The following is a 20,773-nucleotide window of genomic DNA, read 5'->3' as shown; positions in this document are numbered from 1 at the left end:
GCACAAAAGCAAAACTGGAAAGGTGGCCAATCCATGGCCCACAAGGGAAATTGAAGATCGTATTTGATCCAAGGAAGGAGCATACAAATTGGCCAAAAAAATCAACAGGTCTGAGAATTGGCAACAGTTTAGAATTCAGCAAAGAAGAACCAAAGGATTGATTAAGATGGGAAAAAATGAGTACGAGAGTAAGCTTGCAGGGAACATGAAAACTGACTGTGATGTTGATCATCTTATCCTGAGACAAGGAAGAATTTCATCAGCCAGCGAGTTGTGAATCTTTGGACTTTTCTACCCCCAGAGGGCTGTGAATGCTCCATCGTTGAGCAGTGATGTTTGGAGTCTAAGGGAATCAAAGGACCAGGCAGGAAAGTGGGTTGACATTAATGATTAATGTTAATGGCAGAACAGCCTCAAAGGCCATGTTGTCCAATCCTGTTCCTAATTTATCTTCTCAGATATCCAACAGAAATCCAAAATTACAAAAACATTGCAGATGGAGGAATGCTAAAGCCTATATAACGTAAATGATCTGCCTATATGTGTACGGTGTAAACGAGCAAGAGTGTTTCTATCTGTGCCTGAGTTCTAGTCCATCACTTACCTCTGTTGCTGTCCACAATGCACTTTGGAGTTTCAACTGACAACACAATCTAATCCCAGGGCAGTTGATGTGATCCACTTCAATCAGTCCTTTGTCTATATTCACAACACTGTAATTCCTACAGTATGAGAAGAAATATATCACATAAGTTTGATGAAAATACAGTGGGATAAAGAGAATCACATATCCAGATTGACAGCAGGGTGAGCAGAAATATCCTCCATCTAATTACTGGGAGGTCTTGTGACACAGTGGGTACTGTCCCTGCCTCTGAACCAGAGGCTGCAGGTTCAATTCCCACCCCAGGACTTGATGGTCAAGGAACGTGGCCAATCAGGCTGATTATCAACCGCTAAGCCCCCCTCAACATGCCTATGGCAGGCAGTCAGAGTCGGAGAGGCTCCTGGTCAGCGTCCCCTCAAGCTATAGCCTCTGGTGACAAGCTGGTGACCCGTTCCAGGAAAGACTAACTATGGACCGGGATGTAAGCATGTGCTTTGCCTTCTTCATGTGTCATTCAGCGGAGGAAGAGGAAATAAGAAATACTGGGAGAGCAAAACCAAAAGGCTGAGTTTTAATGAGTCAAAGTGTATGAGGTTTGGGAGTGGGCTATTGCTTGCAACCAGTGAAATTGACAGGAAGCTGCCTCCAACCTGCCAATTTCCACATTTGACTCCAGTGCAATAGGCTGCCTGTGAGTAACCAATTCAACCTAGGTGGGTTAGGGTTGATTTCAATATGTTAATCGCTCAATTAGAGTGATATTGTTATGGGTTTTCAACTTTTCCTTTGGGCTCCCAGGTTTCCTGGACTTTCCTCAAACTCACCAGTGAAAGCAAGGCGAGAACACGGCAGTAAATGTGGGGGTTAATCCGTATCAGGAATTCGAAATTCACTCGTAAGTGTTAAACGGATTCAAGTCAGATTGCGAAATATGAAACTAGCTAGAGATCCTTTTATTGATAGTAGATGGATCTCAGGATGCAGCAATATACAACTCCGCTTCCTATGTACCAATTCAATGTCTCAGCAGGCTCTCTTTATACTCCCGAGTATACCAATAGCAGGCTCTCTTTATAGGAGTTCTCAGTTCTTAATTAAATAATGCCCTTCATCTGTGTATCTTTAACAAACAAATTAAGCTACCATTAACAATAGGTACCCAGTACGTTTCTTGCTTTCTCTCCACCTTGTGGGAAAGATTTTGTTCTTTGCGCTTGTCGTGAGAGATTGCTTTACACATTTTGGGCATTTTTTACACATGTTAAGAGATTTGAGCACAACTTTGGAGCCCTGATCTGTAAGACCAACATTGCTTCTGCTTACGCTACCTGAGATTGGAGTTCAGAAAAAGACCGAGATAACCAGCATCAACGGCAGCAACATCAGCACCAACCTATTGCTTACGGACAGGACAGAGAGGAGAGAACCTAACACTAATGCAGCTCGCAGGAGGCCATACCAGGCCCACAAGCACAGCACAAGCTTCCTTGACATATGAATACACCAATTAGGTGCAATTTGGCCCCCCCAAGCCTGCCCGGTTATTTGATAAGATCTTGGCTAATCTGATTGTGGTCTCTACTTCCCTATCGATCCCCCAAAACCCTGTGATTCCCTTGTCACTCAACGATCAACGTCACTCAGCTTTAAAAATATTCAATGGCTCTTCCCTCTGGGGAGAGAATTCCACAAACTGGCGATCTCCTGAGAGAAACTAATTCTCCTCAACTCCATCCTAAATTGGAGGCCCTTTGTCCCCCTCGTTCTAGTCGCTCCAACAAGGGGAAACATTCTCTCAGCATTCATCCTGTCAAATCCCCGCAGGATCTTGTTTCAATAAGATCGCTCTTCATTCTTCTAAACTCCAATGGATACAGGCCATACCTGTCCAATCTTTCCTCATAAGACACCCCCTTCATCTCAAGAATCAGTTGAGTCTCTGCACAGCTTCTAACGCATTTATAACCTTTTTACAAAGGAGACTAAAACTGTGCACAATACCCTGGGTTTGGTCTCACCAAGTCTCCCTACTTTTATATCTGAAGTGGGGAATTGAAATAATTTGACATTAAATATTAATAGCTTTGAAGTAGGTAAATGAGCATTAACAGCTTTAAAAGAATAGTTATTGGAGCCTTTTCTCAGCTTAAAGCTTTGACAAAGAGTCAGCCAGTCTCGAAGTGTTAGCTCCCTTCTCCCTCCACAGATGCTGTCAGACCTGTTAAGAATGTCCAGCGTTTTCTGTTTTTGTTTCAAATTCCTGCATCTGCAGTAAATTGTTTTTACATTTGCTTTTATCACAGTATTCCCAGGTGTTGGCTCACCAATGCTTTGTACAGGTTGTAGTAAGACTTCCCTACTTTTATATTCCATTCCTCTTGCAATAAAGGCCAACACTCTATTTGCCTTCCTAAATGCTTGTTGTACCTGCATGTTAACTGTCTGTGATTCAATAAGGACACTTATCTTTATAAGATAGCATTCTGCAATCTCTCTCCATTTAAATAATATTCTGTCTTTCTATTCTTTCTGCCAAACCTTATCAAATGCCTTCGGAAATCCAAATATATCACATTTACAGGTTCATCTTTATCCACCCTGCTTGTTACAAAGAACACAAATAAATTTGTCAAACACGATGTTCCTTTTATCCAACCATGTTTTTTTACAACTCATTTATGGGATGTGGGCAACACTGGCCAGGTCAGCATTTATTGTCCTTGGTGGTGGTGAGCTGCCTTCTTGAACCAGTCGCAGTCCTGACGTGTCGGTACACGCACAGACTCTGCTTGACTGATTTCTAAATGTCAAAATGTGATTTTCTAAAGATTCTGCAGCTACTTCCATAATGCTGCAACATTTTCCCAATGACAGCTTACTGGTCTACACTTTCCTGCTTTCTCTCCTATTTTGAATATTGATTTGGTGATTTCCAATCCAGAACCTAGGGAATTTCGGAAGGTTGCGATCAGTACATCCAGTATGTCTACAGCCACTTCTTTAAGATGCTAGGATGCAAGCCATCAGGTCCAGGGGACTTCAGTCTTTAGGCCTGTCAGATTTACATGTACTTTGTTTCTGGCAATAATCCCTGCTTTTGCTTCTTGATTTTCTACTATTTCTGGGATGCTTTGGGTCTTCAGGTACAATATACTGTTCAACGTCTCTGTCATTTCCTTGTTTCTTATTGTTAATTCCCCAATCTCATCCCTTAAGGGGCCACTGTATTTTCTATTCATTCATCTTTGATTATTATAGTTGTAGTAGCTCTTTTGCCTGTTTTTATGTTTCTTCCGAGTTCACTCTCATAATTTATTTTCTCCCTCTTTTTTTCTGTCATCTTTTGCTGGTTTCTAAAATGTCCAGCTTTGCTTTCAATTTGACACCATCTTTCAGCTTTCTTTGTGAGCCATAGATGGTTCATCCTTCTCGTCTTTCTTTCTCAGTGGAATATATCTTTGTTGTGAATTATGAAACGCTTCCTTTAATGTCTGCCACTGTTTCCCTACTACCTAACCTTTTAATCTATTGTCCCAGTCTCCTTCAGTTAACTCTGTCTTCATACCATTGGAAATTGTCTTTAAGTTTAAGACATTAGTTTCAGAACCAAGTTTCTCACTGTCAAACTGAATTGAAATTCTATCAAGTTATGATCACTCTTACCTATAGGATCCTTAGATTTTCAGTAATAATTACACATTACTACACATTACCAAGTCTAAAATAACCTGTCCCCTGTTGGTTCTATATTTTGGGTGGGCTTGCTGATCTGTGACTCTTGGCATGGTTGTTGGTTATTAGGATGTGTGACCAATCTTCCCTTAGACAGATGGTAGACTTACTCTGGTACTTGCTTATTAGCACTGCATCTAATCAGGTTAGAATAAGTAGGTATGTTATTCCTGAGCATGGTGTGTTCCAATCACTTTGCAAACATGTCTCTGTAATGGTTATCAGATTATACCCATTTATTTTTATTGTGCTATCAATTCATCGATCTAGTTACAAATGCTGTTTTATCCATCTCATTACAAACACTGCGAGCATTCAGGTAAAGAGCCGTTAACTCTGTCTTTTTACCATTTTTGCCTCTTCTGGCCCTATTTGCTGCTGCATTCTAGTGTCTGTCTGCTTTGTTACTCCTGTGACTCACTGGCTATCATTACCCTTTTTGCTACCTGCACAATTGTCTTCCTCTTTAACATTCTAAATTTCTCCTCACTTGAACGCCTGCCTCTCACTAATTACTTTAAAGTTATATCTATAGACCTAGCTATCCGATTCACCAGTACACTGGTCCCAGAATTGGTGCCGGTGCTCCATGAATTGACACCCATTTCTCCCACACCAATCTTTGAGCCAGATGTTCAACCTGCTCTGCCAAATTGCTTGTGAAGCATGTAGTAATCCAGAGGTTATTATTTTTCTGGTTCTGCTTTTTAAGTTAGCCCCAAGCTACACATGTTCCCTCAGCAGAACCCCTTTCTTCATTCTACCTAAGTTGTTGGCACCCAAGTGCATCCTTGCCCTCCCATTCCAAGTTCCTCTCCAGGTCCAAGGAAATGTTCTTAACCCTGGCACCAGGCATGCAACACAGCTGTTGGGATTTGTCTTCTTGGCTGCAGAGAACAGTATTGATACCCCTCACTGTACTACTTTTGATTACATTCCCTTTCATGGCTCTCTGCACCAAGATCCTGTGATCAATTTGTTCAGCTCCCCTGCAGTTCTTTCACTCTTCCACTCAGGCTTCAAGAATCTCTTCCTTGCACCCAAGCAGCATAAACAGAGTGGAAGTAGAGAAAAACCACATCTACCCATCACTCTGACAAGCGAGAGCAAGTGAGAGGCGTGTAACAGGATTGCACAGCTGAGGCTTTCGCTGAGGGTCCCAGCCTCTCAGTACATCAGCAATCCGCTCACACCAACACCATTAATTGGGGTTTCTTTGGCTGACTCAAGGTCCACAGTTCCCATTCTTCTACTGAACAAGGTTCATAGATGAGATCATCCCATTGAGCCTCTCTAGAGTACTGACCCTCTGACCCAATCTCCGTCTGAGTGTGACTCCCTGCCCAGAGCTTCAGTGAGTCTCTGGATTTGAGACTGTAACGTTCCAAGTTCTGAATACACACTTGCACTTTGGGCGGGATTCTCCGGTCCGCCAGCCCCATGTTTCTCGGCCGCGTGCTGTTTGCTGGAAGTTGGATTCGATTTTACTGCTGCTTGCCAATGGGATTTCCATTGTGACCACCCCATGTTGCCGGAAGACCCACTGCGGGGCTGCACTGCCGATGGGGAAATTGAATCGCAAGGACCGGAGAATTCCGACCTTTGATTCTTCAATAACTGTCTCCAGTGTGGTGTCCGGCTGTTGATGTTTGAGCTGCTCAAACATACTAGTCTGTGTCCCAAATATACCAACCAAAGCACACAAACTAGAGGGGGGAGGTGGGGGACCAATGGGCACATGCTAAGCATATTGATTCAGATAGCAGTGATTAATCTCCGGATACATTCTATTGAGTTAGCAGAACCATACCTGTCATTTCCTTCTCCATCCCAGAAAATGACTGTTTGCTCGAGTCCCTGCGAAGGGCAGAATGAGCTTTGCCTGCCACACTGCAGCTTGTACATGTAGGCCGGAAAACTGGGGTCCTGCATCCATCTGCGTGCGGAGCCTGCTGATGGCCGCTGAACAATGAACACACAAAAAAAAAACACAGTTTGGAACAGCTCCCTTTGCTCAGACATTGGTCAGCTTAAAATCATAAACCACGAGTCAGCGTTTCTCCTCTGGAATTCATCGATCTATCCCTAATATCCTGTCCTGAAATCAGGTGGGGTAGCTGCAGAAACGGGGCCAAAATGGAACTGCCCTGAACCATATATGAGACCGAAACCAGGAAATGGATCAGGATTGGGAGCTGGAATCCCTCTCAATCCTGCAGGGGAAGGGGTAAAATCCAGAGTTGCTCGGTGATGCAAACATTCCATTTTGTTTACGGCCTTTATCTCTCTGCCTCTCATCTTCCTGCATTCCTACCTCTGTCTATATATTCATACTCCAATATTGCTGCCACTCTCTCTCTCTCCTGCTCTTTAGCTCTTACAGGCCAGGTCCTAATCATATAGAATCATAGAGATGTTACAGCACAGAGCATTTGGTTCCTCCTTTCCATGCTGGCTTTCTGTAAGAGTGACTCAGCTACTCCCACTGTTCTGCGTTTCCCCCGGAACGCTATAAATATTTTTCTATTCTGATAATTCTCTTTCAAAACTCATGACTGAATCTGTCTCCACCACACTCACAGGAAATGCATTCCAGATCCTAACCCCTCGCTGTGCAACAATGTTTTTCCTCATCTTGCCTCTGGTTATAAATCCTTCCACCAAGGAGTTTCTCCCTATCCATTCTGTCCAGGCCCCTCCGGATTATGAACACCTTCATGAATTCTTCCCTCAGCACTCAATCCTATTAGGTGAAGAGCTCCCAATCCAATCTATCCACAGAAGTGAAGGCCCTCATCCCCAGGACCATTCTCATCAATGTTTCCTGCGCCCTGTGGGTGTCGCTGGCTCGACCAGCGTTTGTTGACCATCTCGAGTGACCCCTGAGAAGGTGATGCTGAGCTGCCTTCTTGAACCTCTGCAGTCCTTGTGCTGTAGGTACACCCACAGTGCTGTAGGGAGGGAGCTTCAGAATTTTGACCCAGCGACAGTGAAGGAACGGCGAAACATTTCCAAGTCAGGATGGTGTGAGGTTCGAGGGAATCTTGTGGGTGGTGGTGTTCCCATGCATCTGTTGCCCTTGTCCTTCTAGTTAGCAGAGATCACTGATTTTAGAAGGCATTGTCAAAGGAGCCTTGTTGAGTTGCTGCAGTGCATCTTGTAGATGTTACACACTGCTGCTACCGTGCATCAGTGATGGAGTGAATGTTGAAGATGGTGGATGAGGGGCCAATCAAGGAGTTAATTTGTCCTGGATGGTGTTGGGTTTCTTGAGCATTGTTGGAGCTGCACTTATCCTGGCAAGTGCAGAGTATTCCATCACACTCTTGACTTGTGCCTTGTAGATGGTGGGCAGACTTTGAGGAGTCAGGAGGTGAGTTACTTACCTCAGAGTCTCCAGCATCTGACCTGCTCTGGTAGCCACAGTATTTATATATCTGATCCAATTCAGGTTCTGAAAATTGGTTACCATCAGAATGTTGATAGTGAGGATTCAGCAATGGTAATGCCATTTAATGTCAAAGGGAGATGGCTTGGATTATCTCTTCTTAGAGATTATCTTTGCCTTACAGTTGTGTGGCGAATGTTGCTTGCCTTTTATCAACCCAAGCCTGAATATTGCCCAGATATTGCTGCATCTGGGCACAGACTGCTTCAACATGTGAGGTGCTGAACATTGTGCAATCATCAGCGAACATCCCACTTCTAACCTTATGATGGCGGGAAGTTCATTGACGAAGCCGCTAAAGGTGGTTGGGCCTAGAGCACTATCCTGATGAACTCCTGCAGTGTTGGCCTGGACCTAAGATGATCGACCTCCAACAATCACAACTCTCTTTCTTTGTGCCAGGTATGACTCCAACCAGTGAAATTTTCCCCCTAATTCCCAATGACTCCAGTTCAGCTAGGGCTCCTTGATGCCATACTCGGTCAAATGCTGCCTTGATATCAAGGACAGTTACTCTCACCTCACCTCTGGCGTTCAGCTCTTTTGGCCATATTTGAACCAAGGCTGTAATGGGGTCAGGAACTGAGTAACCCTGGGACAAACTGAGCATCAGTGAGCTGGTTATTGTTGAGTAGCACGGTTGATGACTCCTTCCGTCACTTTGCTGATGATGGAGAGTAGACTGTCAGGGCGGTAATTGGCTGGGTTGGATTTGTCCTGCTTTTTGTGTGCAGGACATAGCTGGTCAATTTGCCAGGTAGATACCAATGTCTTAGCTGTACTGGAACAGCTTGGCTAGGGGCGCAGCAAGTTCTGGAGAACAAGCCTGCAGTATTATTGCTGGAGTATTGTAAGGGTCCATAACCTTTGCAGTATCCAATACAGTCAGCCATTGCTTAATGTCACATGAAGAGAATTGAATTGGCCGAAGGCTGGCATCAGTGGTTCTAGGAACCTCAGGACAAGACCGAGAGGAATCATGCACTCAGCACTTCTTTGCTTTTGTACTCCATACCTCTACTTACAAAGCCCAGCATCCCGCATGCCTTTAGAACCACTTTCTCAACCTGTCCTGTCAGTGATTCATGCACATGTACTGCTGATCCCTCTGCTCCTGCCCCCTTTTAGAATTGAACCCTTTATTTTAATTGCTTTTTCTTGCTCTTCCTAGTAAAATGAATTATTTCACGCCTTTCTGCATCAAATTTCATCTGCCACCTCTCCACCCATTCCATCAACATCCTCCCCCAACAGTTCACAATGCTTCCACGTTTTGTGTCATCTACAAATTAGTGCCATGTACACCGAAGTCTAGGTCACAGATTATCATAGAATTCACAGTGCAGAAGGAGGCCATTCGGCCCATCAAGTCTGCACCGGCTCTTGGAAAGAGCACCCTACCCCAAGTCAACACCTCCACCCTATCCCCATAACCCCGTAACCCCACCCAACACTAAGGGCAATTTTGGACACAAAGGGCAATTTATCATGGCCAATCCACGTAACCTGCACATCTTTGGACTGTGGGAGGAAACCGGAGCACCCGGAGGAAACCCACGCACACACGGGGAGGAAGTGCAGACTCCGCACAGCCAGTGACCCAAGCGGGAATCGAACCTGGGACTCTGGTCATTAATATAGACCAAGGTAAAGCACTGGGATAGCTCTCTGTTTACCTTCTTCCAGGCCAAAGAAACAACCATTCCTGTCACTCAGCCAATTTTGTATTCATGATGTCACTTTCCCTTTTCATTTCATGGGCCTCAACTTTGTACGCTGTTGTGTGGCTCTTTATCAAACGCCTTTTGCAAGTCTATGTATACCACATCAGCCGCATTGCCCTCATCAACCCCCTCTGTCACCTCATCAAACAAACCAAACAAATTGGTTCAAAACAATTTGTCCTTAACAAATTTGACTTTTATTCATTAATCTATATTTGTCCAGGAGAGTGTTACTTTTCTTCCAGATTATCGTTTCTGAACATTTTTCCTCCTCCAAGATTAAACTGACTGCTCTGTAGTTGCTGTGTTAATTGTTACAACCATTTTTTGAACGAGGGTGTAACATTTTCAACTCTTTAGTTTTCTGACATGTGGTAGCTAAGGGGGAAGGGAATATTATGGCCAGATCTTCGCAATTTTTAATCCCAACCTCTCTCAGCCACCTGAAATGTATCTGATCTGGCCTTGGTAAATCAACATTCAGTACAGCCTGCCTTTCTAATACCTCCTGTTTATAAATTTTAACCCACCCAGTGTCTCAGTTCCCTCCTCTTTCACCATAACCTGGGCAACTCCCTGGGGTCCACACATGTTATAGGAAGTGGATTCCACTGGATTGAGGCTCCCCACCATGATACTGTTTATTAGACTTAACTAAACTTGACTTTTATTCATTAATCTATATTTGCCCAAATAAACTAAAGACTGATGAAAAATCTCCCTTGCGCTAATGATACTTCTAGTTCTTTTTTTTAAACCTTGTTCCCTGATGTTCAGGTTCACTCTGCTCCACTGCTCTATCCCTGACATCCCTCAGCTGCATGCTTTTCACCTCTGACCTTTTGTGACGCTAGATTTAGAAGGTTAATGGGAAAGGACAAGGCAATATTGCGACGCGGTGAAATGGGGATTGATAACCTGGATGTGACGAGAAAGTAGAGCGTGTAAACATTAGACTGCACCAGCAAATAGTGTTAGAGTAGGGCAAAATGGTGAAAGTTAAAGACTATCTGAATGCTCGCAGTGTTCATAAAAATATGTATCAATTGATCGCCCAGATAGAAATAAATGGATCTGATTATAGTAGCCATTACAGACACATGGGCCGGGATTCTCCCCTACCCGGCGGGGCGGGGGGGTCCCGGCGGGATGGAGTGGCGTGAACCACTCCGGCGGCGGGCCACCCCAAAGGTGATTTCTCCGCACCTTTAGGGGCCAAGCCCTCACCTTGAGGGGCTAAGCCCGCGCCAAAGTGGTTGGAGCGCCGCCGGCTGGCGGGAAAGGCCTTTGGCGCCACGCCAGCTGGGGCCGAATGGACTCCGCCAGTCGGCGAAAGCCCGCGCATGCGCTGGAGTGTCAGCGGCTGCTGACGTCATCCCTGCGCATTCGCGCGGGGGGGTCACTTCCACATCGGCCATCGCGGAGGCTATGGCCGAGGTGGAAGGAAAAGAGTGCCCCCACGGCACAGGCACGCCCGCGGATCGGTGGTCCCCGATCGCGGGCCAGGCCACCATGGGGGCACCCCCCCGGGGCCAGATCGCCCCGCACCCCCCCAGGACCCCGGAGCACGCCCGCACCCCCAGTCCCGCCGGTAAGGTAGGTGGTTTGATTCACGCCGGCGGGACTGGCATGACAGCAGCGGGACTTCGGCCCATCACGGGCCTAAGAATCACCGGGGGGGGGGGGGGGCGCCGACCGGCGTGCCACGATTCCCGCCCCCGCAGAATTTCCGGTGCCGGAGAATTCGGCGGATGGCAGGGGCGGGATTCACGCCGCCCCCCGGCGATTCTCCGACCCAGCGGGGGGGTCGGAGAATCCCGCCCATGTTACAAGACGACCAAAGCTGGTAACTGAATATTCAAAGGTTTTTGGCATTTAGGAAAGACAGAGAGAAAGAAAAAAGAAGGGGGTGGCTCTGTAATTAATGATGAGATCAGTTTAATAATGAGAAATGATCTTGGCTTGGAAGATCAAGATTTAACATCTGTTTGGTTGGAGATAAGAAACGGCAAAGGGAAAATGGTTACTTTTTGGAGTTTATTGGCCCCTAACAGTAGTTACACTAGAGGGCAGAGTATAAATTAAGAAATAATGGGGGCTTGTGATAAGGTACTGTAATGATCATGGGTGATTTTATACTTCAGATAGATTTGACAAACCAAATTGGCACAGGAAGCCTGCAGGGCGAGTGTACAGAAAGTATTTGAGACAGTTTCATTGAACAATATGTTCCAGAACCACCCAAGGAACTGGCTATATTAGACCCGGTAAGGTGTAATGAGGCAGGATTAATTAATGATCTATTACTCAAGGGTCCTCTCGGCAAATGTGTCAAGGCATGTTATAATTTCACGCTCAGTTTGAAGATGAGAAACTTAGGTTTGGAAACTAGTGTATTAAACTTTAATATAGGCAACTGCAGAGGTATGAAGATAGAATTGGCCACAGTGGACTTGGAAATAGGTTTAAAGGGTAAAAGGGAAGACAGTAGAGAAGCAGTGGCAGGCATTTAAGGCATTCCATAACCCTCAACAAAGTTACATTCCATTGAGAAAGACACAACGAAAAGGAAAGATTAATTGAGGAAGTTAAGGATGGTCTCAAATTGAATGGAAAGGTGTACAATGCTGTGAAAATTAGTGGTAGTGCAGAAGATTTTACTTTAGAAAGGAGCAAGAGGTGACTAAAAAAAAAGAGGAAGAAATTAGAATGAGAGTGAACTAGTAAGGAACATAAAGAAAGTAAGAGCTTCTACAAGCACGACCATTTGAATGGCAGATCTAGCGCCAACGTGGTTGCTGCGTCAGATCTAAAGGACCTGAACTTTCTAACTGCAGAATAAGAACTAACGTGGTTCCTTACTTATCGCTGCATCTTTTCTCTCTGTGGTGTTCTTAGTGTTGCTAATTTTAGGATGGTTGGCGTAGTGTTCACAAAGTCCACAAATAGCTTTAAATTGAACAAAGCTATTAATTTATTAACACAACTAATTTGGATTCAACACTTACTCCCAGATAATAGTTGGATAATAAACATATAATCTACACATCTACTACTAATCTCTACACTATTATATTAACTATGATCTGCTCTCACGCACACTATCTTTCCTTCAGTCTGTTCTCTAGTTTTCTCCTCAACCGCTCACCCATCAATGTATTATATACTTGTACATTTAGCTCCCTTGAGTGGTTGATTTAGACATTTCGTTAACCCTGGCAGTTCTTACATTTATGATAATGTCACACTCCCAACCCTGTTAAGTGCTTTGGAATGTTTTTGCCAGATTACGAATGTCAGTTGTAAGGCGGTGCACCAACTGAGACGAGCAAGGGTGAGTGCAGTTTTTACCCAGTTAGTACCCAGTTACTGGGTAAAGTGCAGTTTACGAACATGGAGATAAGGTATGTTAGCAGGTCAGCTAACGATGCCGGAGAGAGGCATCGGTAAGGGAAATTGCTCGGGTGAGGGATAGGGCAGGGAAGTTGGCGGTGGCTCCGGATCTGATTAACAAGGTTTTTGAGGAATTTTATGAGAGGTTGTACAGGTCAGAGCCACCTGGGGAGACCGGGAGATGCAGGAATTTCTAGATGGGTTGGCGTATCCAAAGTTAGGGGAGGGGGACAGGGCTACATTAGAAGGAGCGATAGTGGAGCAGGAGATAAAGGATGCGATTGGGAGGATGCAGTCGTGGCAGGGCCGGATGGGTTTCCGGTGGAATATTATTAAAAATTCAAGGATAAGCTGGCACCCCTGATGGTGGGGATGTTTGAAGAGGCGATAGGGAAGGGGGTGTTGCCACAAACTTTGGGGCAGGCATCGATTTCCCTGTTGCTAAACAAAGATAAGGATCCTACAGAGTGTGGGTCATATAGGCCCATATCAGTTCTGAATGTGGACGCAAAAGTATTGGCGAAGGTGCTGGCGGGTAGGCTGGAGGAGTGCCTCCCGAAGGTGATAGGTGAAGATCAGACGGGGTTCGTGAGAGGGAGTCAGCTCTTTCTAAACGTTAGAAGGGTATTAAACGTCGTAATGGCACCGGCAGAGGGGAAGGAAACAGAGGCGGCTGTGGCATTGGACACTGAGAAGGCGTTTGACCGGGTAGAATGGGGGTACTTGATGGCAGTTCTGGAGTGGGATTGGACAAAGATTTGTGAACTGGGTAAAGCTACTATATAAGGAGCCGAGGGCGAGTGTCCGCACAAACAACATCAGCTCGAGATACCTTTCTCTCCACCGTGGGACTAGGCAGGGATGTCCTATGTCCCCCCTGCTGTTTGCACTTGCGATTGAGCCGTTGGCCATCGCATTAAGAAGTTTGGAGGTATGGGAAGGAATAGTGGGTGGGTGGGTGGGGGGGGGGGGGGGGGGGAGATATAGCAAAGGGTGTCCTTATATGCCGATGACTTGCTGTTATACGTGTCGGAACCGAGTGTGTCGATAGGGGGACTATTGGAGCTGCTTCGAGTATTTGGGTCTTTCTCAGGGTACAAATTAAATCTAGACAAGAGTGAGTATTTTGTGGTGTCTCGGTCGGGGGTGGAGACAGGGGTGGGGGGGGGGCTGCCATTCCGTAGGGCAGGGACTCACTTTAGGTACCTGGGGGTGCAGGTTGCCCAGGAGTGGGGGGGGGGGGGGGGGCTCTGCATGTACAACATTTCTAGTTTGATGGGGAGAGTGAAAGCTGATCTGGCAAGGTGGAATGGTCTTCCTCTGTCTGCGGGTCGGGTACAAGCGGTTAAAATGAACGTGTTGCCGCGATTTCTGTTTATTTTTCGATGCCTGCCGATTTTCCTGCCAAAGGCTTTTTTCAGAGAGATTGAGGGAATGATTACTTCGTTCATATGGGGAAGGAAGGTGGCCAGAGTTAGAAAGGTGCTGCTACAGAGGGAAGGCAGGCAGGGGGTTTGTGTCTTCCGAACCTGATGTATTACTACTGGGCGGCGAATGTGGAGAAGGTGCGGAGCTGGGTCAGAGGGGTTGATTCCCAGTGGGTCAGAATAGAGGAGAGTTTGTGCAGGGGGTTGAGGCTTGAAAGCACTAGCAACAGCGCCACTCCCGATAGCCCCGGGGAAATACTCAGGGAGTCCGGTAATAATAGCTTCATTGAGAATTTGCAGGCAGTTTCGCCAACACTTCGGGTTGGGGGCAGGGTCAAGGGAAATGCCGATTCGGGGGAACCACAGATTTGAGTCAGGGAGGTGGGATGGAAATTTTCGGAAATGGGAGGAGAAGGGGATTAAGACACTGAAAGATTTGTTTCTTAGGGGTCTGTTTGCAGGATTAAAGAAGCTGGAAGCGAAGTATGGGCTGGAGCAGGGGGAAATATTTAGATACTTGCAAGTTCGAGATTTTGCCAGAAAGAAGATACAGAGCTTCCCGGTGGAGCCGGCCTCCACATTGCTGGAGGAGGTGTTGACGACAAGGGGACTGGAGAAGGGGGCGGTGTCAGTGGTGTACGGAGCTATTTTGGAAGAGGAGAAGGCACCACTGGAAGGGATCAAAGCAAAGTGGGAGGAAGAGTTGGGAGAGGATATGGAGGAGGGGTTCTGGTGTGAGGTGCTCCGGAGAGTGAATGCCTCCACTCGTGCGTGAGGTTGGGGCTGATCCAGCTGAAGGTGGTATACACAGCACACCTCACGAGGGCGAGGATGAGCTGATTCTTTGAAGGAGTAGAAGGTGTGTGTGAACATTGCGGGGGGGGGGGGGGGGGGGGGGGGGGGGGCGCGAATCACGTTCATATGTTTTGGTCCTGTCGAAAACTAGAGGATTACTGGAAGGAGGTTTTTAGGGTAATTTCTAAAGTGGTGCATGTGAAACTGGACCCGGGCCCCAGGAGGCCATATTCAGGGTGTAGTACGAGCCAGGGTTGGAAACGGATGCGGAGGCACATGTTGTAGCCTTCGCCTCATTGATTGCCCGAAGGCGGACCTTGATAGGTTGGAGAGCAACCTCTCCACCCTGTGCCCTGGTGTGGCGGGGGGACCTGTTGGAATTCTTGACTCTTGAAAAGGTTAAGTTTGAACTGAGGGGAAGGATGGAGGGGTTCTACAATTCATGGGCATTATTCATTATGCACTTTCAAGAACTGGATAACATCGAACATTAGTTGGGGCGTGTGCGTGGGAGAGTTGGGGGGAGGGGGGCTGTGTGTGTTAAAGGCAACTATGGGTGATCCCTAATTCCTTTTTGTCATTTGTTTGTGTGAACATGCGGGCTAATGTTTGTGGTTTGGTGGGAGGGTGGGATTATTGTTGTTGACATGGGGATTGACATATTTGTTACTGATTATTGTTTATTGTTGGTGGGTGTAAATTTGGGAGAAAATGTGAAAAAGGAGGAGAATAAAAAATACTTTGAAAAAAAAATTGTTCTTTACCTTTTCAGGCTTTGTGTCCCAGCACTCTGTCATCAGATTGTGCATTCTATGGAACTGCACCTGCTCCAGGGTTCCCAGCGAAGGTCGCATGCCTTTGGCCAGCTTTTTAGCAATCTGTGCCTGGTGTTGTCCAAGGACTGGCCGTTGCCCCGACAGCAACTCATACAGGACCATTCCATATGAAAACATGTCAACCTTAAAAACAGTAAAGTGTGGATTTATTTGTCAGAGTGGTTGTAAATTTATGCCATGCTCATTTACTCTCTATTCATCAATTGCAATTGATACTGTCACAGAATTGTTCCATTTGTTTTTACCATTCCTTTAGGGTTAATTTTTCTTTTACCTGTTTGTTTTTAATCCTTATTGTTCAAAGACCTCTTTAGTTTCTGTAATTCAGATTATTCCTGCTACTGAGCTCCTTGTCAAACATCTTTGAAAGTTTGTACATTTGATCTGCTGTCAAGTAAGATTTGTTACTTCAGATGGAGGTTTACAAAGTCTTACAAGGGCTGGATAGTGTTTCTGTAAAATTCATTCATGGGATGAGGGCATCATTGAAACATCCTCAATGCTGTTACAGAGGGAAATCCAGGATTTTGACTTGGAGGGAAACCTCTTGGAGGATGGTGATGTTCCCTGGTATCTGCTGCTCTTGTCCTTCAGGTAGTTGTCGCAGGTTTGGAAGGGATTGTTTTAGGAGGCTTGGTGAGTTCCTGAAGTGCATCTTGTAGATGTACATTGGTGATGGAGGGAGTGAATGTATGCGGATAGGGTGCGAATCAAGCAGGCTGCTTTGTCCTGGGTGATGCTGAGCTTCTTAAGTGTTGTTGGAGCTGCACTCATCTAGGCAAGTGGAGAGTATTCCTTCATACACCTGACTTGTCCCTTGTAGGTCGTGGACAGGCCTTGGGGAGTCACAAAGTGAGTTACCTGCTGCAGGATTTCTAGCTTCTGACCTGTTCTTGTTGCCATAATATTTAAATGGCTAGTCCATAGAATGGAGATGGTCGATAGCTTTAAATTCCTGGGGGTCACCATCCCCAACAGTCTGTCCTGGTTCACTCATGTTGATGCAACAGTCAAGAAAGCCCAACAACGTCTCTACTTCCTGCGGAAGCTAAAGAAATTTGGCATGTCTGCATCGACTCTCAGAAACTTCTACAGATGTGTGATAGAGAGCATCCTATCCGGCTGCATCACAACCTGGTATGGCAACTGCTCGGTCCGAGATTGCAAGAAACTGCAGAGTGTGGTGAACTCAGCACAACGCATCACACAAGCTTGCCACCCCCACATTGATTCTGTATACACCTCCCGCTGCCTCAGAAAGGCAGACAGCATTATTAGAGACCCCTCCCACCCAGGCATTGCCTTCTTCCAGACCCTTCCATCAGGCAGAAGGTACAGAAGTCTGAAGACCCACATATCCAGACATAGGAACAGCTTCTTCCCCACGACTACAAGACTCCTCAACGACTCCCCCTCAGACTGATCTGTTCCCTGTAAGATCACTATTCCCGATGCCCTATGCTGCTCTTGCTCATGTATTTGCTTTGTTTGGCCTCTTGTTCCGCTCTGTAACCAATCACTATTTGTCGATGTACCATTTATCAATGTTCGATGTTGATTATTCTTTTGTCTACTATGTACATACTGTGTACGTTCCCTCAGCCGCAGAAAAATACTTTCCACTGTACTTCGGTACATGTGACAATAAATCAAATCAAATCAGTTCAGTTTCTGGTCAATGGTAGCCCTCAGGAAGTTGATAGTGAGGGAGTCAACAATGGTAATGCCACTGAATGTCAAGGGGCAATGATTGGAGATGGCCATTACCTGGCATGTGGGTTACTTGCCACTGAATAGCCCAAGCCTGGATATTGTCCAGGTTTTGCTGCATTTGCACTTGGTCTGCTTCAGTGTCTGAGCAGTTGTGAATGATACTAACCATTGAGCAATCATCAGCACGCACCCCCACTACTGACCTTATGATGGAAGGAAGGCCATTGATGAAGCAGCTGAGGATGGTTGGCCTATTGAGAGACACTGGGTGGGATTCTCTGATCCTGAGGCTAAGTGTTGACGCCATCGTAAACCCCGTCGCGTTTCTCGACGGCGTCAACATGGCTCCAGGAGCAGAAAATCTGACCCCTACAGGGGGACAGCACAGCACTGGAGTGACCTATGCCGCTCCAGCTGCTGATCCCGGCATCAGATGGGTGCCGTGGAGTCCGTGAATGCGCATTGGCACCGGAGCCAACGCGCACATGCGCAGTGGGACCAGCGCGATTGCCGCGCATGCGCGGTGGCTCCCTTCTCCGTGCCGACCCCGACGCAACATGACGTAGGGCTACAGGGACCGGCGCGGAACAAAAGAGGCCCCAGCCCGAGAGGCCGGCCTGCCGATCGGTAGGGCCCGATCGCGGGCCACGCCACAGCGGAGGCTCCCCCTGGGGTCGTACCGCCCCCCCGCCCCCCTCCTCCCACCAGGCCGCCCCCAGATGCATCCACGCCGAGGTCTCGCCGGGTACGAGCAGGTGTGGACGGCGCCGGCAGGACTCGGCTTTTTCAGCGTGGCCGCTCGGCCTACACTGGGCCGCGAATCACCTGAGGGCCCTGTAGAGCGCCCCCCGACCGGCGACCGCGGCGGCGCCAATTCCGCCGATTCTCTGCGCTCCGGAGAATCGGCGGACTGGCGTGGCGCGATTTGCGCCAGTCCCGGCGATTCTCTGGCCAGGTCCAGGGGTGAGTGAATCCCGCCCAGCATCTCCAACACTATTGAGAGATTATTCTTGTTCAAGAGATTGGATGGGATGAGGGATCATGTGTTTAAATTGTGTCAGAGTGAAGCACAGTTAGGATAGTAAATGAACAGCACAGGTTTTTACTCTTTGTGGTCACCCATCGTTGACCCCATTGGAATCCTTATAAATCTTAGAAAGTCTTTGCCCTCAGGCTGATCTTAGCAGAACACAATGGAATTAAAAATATCATTTTAAGTATTAAATAATAATAATCTTTATTGTTACATGTAGGCTTACATTAACACTGCAATAAAGTTACTGTGAAAATCCCCCAGTCGCCACACTCCGGCGCCTGTTCGGGTTCACTGAGGGAGAGTTCAGAATGTCCACTTCACCTAACGGCAGGTCTTTCGGGACTTGTTGGAGGAAACCGGAGCACCCGGATGAAACCCACGCAGACACGGGGAGAATGTGTAGGCTCCGCACAGACAGTGACCCATGCCGATAATCAAACCTGGGTCCCTGACACTGTGAAGTAACAGTGCTAACCTCTGCGCTACTGTGCTGTCCACTAATTCACATGCAATTCCCTCCCTATATTTGTAATCTTCATCAGCTTCACAATGCTTTGAAATATAAGCACTCGTCTGATTGTGGCCTCTCCAGCATTTCTGATTTTCACCGCTCCACCATGACGTCAGCTACCCTGGGTCCTGAGCTCTGAGACATCATCTCTAAACTTCTCTCGTCTCCTTCAGCTCTTCCTCCTCCTTTAGCCTCCAGTTCAAACCAACCTCTTTGACCAAGTTTGCGGCTGTCTGCTATGATATCACCTTAAGTGGCTTGGTGTAAAGACACCTTACATCTCAGGGAATGCCCATTGAGTCTGCACTGACAAAACCTCACAATCTACACTAATCCCACTTCCTCGCATGTGGCCATAGCCTCGAATGTTCTGACATTTCATGACAAGTGCTCATCCACATACTTTTTGAAGATTGTGAGGTTTCCTCCCTTACCTACCCTCCTTGGCAGTGCATTGCAGATTCCCAGCACCCTCTGGGTGAAAACATTTTTCCTCAAATCCCCTCTAAACCTCCTTTCACCTAAAAATTATGACCGCTGGTTATCAACCCTTCAACAGCTGCATCCTAACCAACCTCATAATCTTATACACCGCAATCAGGTCCCCTCCCAGCCTTCTCTGCTCTAAAGAAAACAACCCAAGCTTATCCAGCCTCTTTTCATAGCTAAAATGCTCCATCCCAGGAAACATCCCGGTTAATGTCCTCTGCACCTTCTCCAGTACAATCACATCCTTCCTATAGTGAGGTGACCAAAACTGAACACAGCACTACACGCTGTGGCCGAACCAAAGTCTTGTACAGCTCCAATATAACCTCCCTGCTCTTATAATCTCTGCCACAATTAATAAAGGCAAGTGTCCCGTAAACATTCGTAACTACCCTATTAACCTGTCCTGCTGCCTTAAGGGATCTGTGGACAAGCACCCTAACACCCATCTGTTCCTCTGAGCTTCCTAGTGTCCTACCTACTCCCTTGTCATGTTACTCCTTCCAAAGTGCATCACCTCACATTTTTTAGCGTTAAATCCCATCTGCCACTGATCGACCCATCTGACCTGTCTGTTACTATCCCCCTGTAACCTAAGACCTTCTTCCTCACTATTAACCACTTTGCCATCTTCGTGTCAAGTTGTACAGATTGCAGGAGGTTCAAGAGATAGGGAGGTGTTAGGGAGATAGAGAGGCAGTGAGAGAGGTAGGGAGGAGGTTAGAGTAATAGGGAGGACATAAGAGTGATAGGGAGGAGATAAGAGTGAAAGAGGTTACGGAAGTAGGGAGAGTATTAGAGAGATAGGGAGGTTGTTAGAGGGATAGGAAGGAAGTGAGAGGGATGGGAAGGAGGTTATAGTGAAAGGGAGGAGATGAGAGAGATAGGGAGGGGTTTAGAGGGATAGGGATGTTGCTAGAGAGATAGGGAGGGGGTTAAAGTAATAGGGAGGAGATGAGAGAGATAGGGAGTGATGTGTTAGGCAGGTAGCTTCGATATGGACTGCATTCGATGCAGGGAAGCTAGAAACAGACGTCTAACACTGGAGAAGATCCAACACTG

At 46.7% G+C, this 20,773-nt stretch overlaps 1 protein-coding gene across 1 annotated transcript in view; it reads right to left on the bottom strand.

Annotated features, from left to right (window-relative positions):
- lrrk1 (leucine-rich repeat kinase 1) overlaps positions 1–20,773 on the bottom strand; it is a 246,870-nt gene that overhangs the window by 27,771 nt on the left and 198,326 nt on the right. Inside the window, exons 28-30 of the mRNA XM_072468809.1 lie at positions 15,891–16,085; positions 6,150–6,301; positions 605–722 (exon numbers count right to left, since the gene is read on the bottom strand). Of these exons, the coding sequence (XP_072324910.1) occupies positions 605–722; positions 6,150–6,301; positions 15,891–16,085 (465 nt within the window). The remainder of the gene's footprint in view (positions 1–604; positions 723–6,149; positions 6,302–15,890; positions 16,086–20,773) is intronic.

This window comes from Scyliorhinus torazame, chromosome 12 (genome assembly GCF_047496885.1).
Source record: "Scyliorhinus torazame isolate Kashiwa2021f chromosome 12, sScyTor2.1, whole genome shotgun sequence".
NCBI classification, from domain to species: Eukaryota; Metazoa; Chordata; class Chondrichthyes; order Carcharhiniformes; family Scyliorhinidae; genus Scyliorhinus; species Scyliorhinus torazame.
Note: the sequence above shows the minus strand (reverse complement) of the source record. Positions and strands in the feature narration are given on the sequence as shown.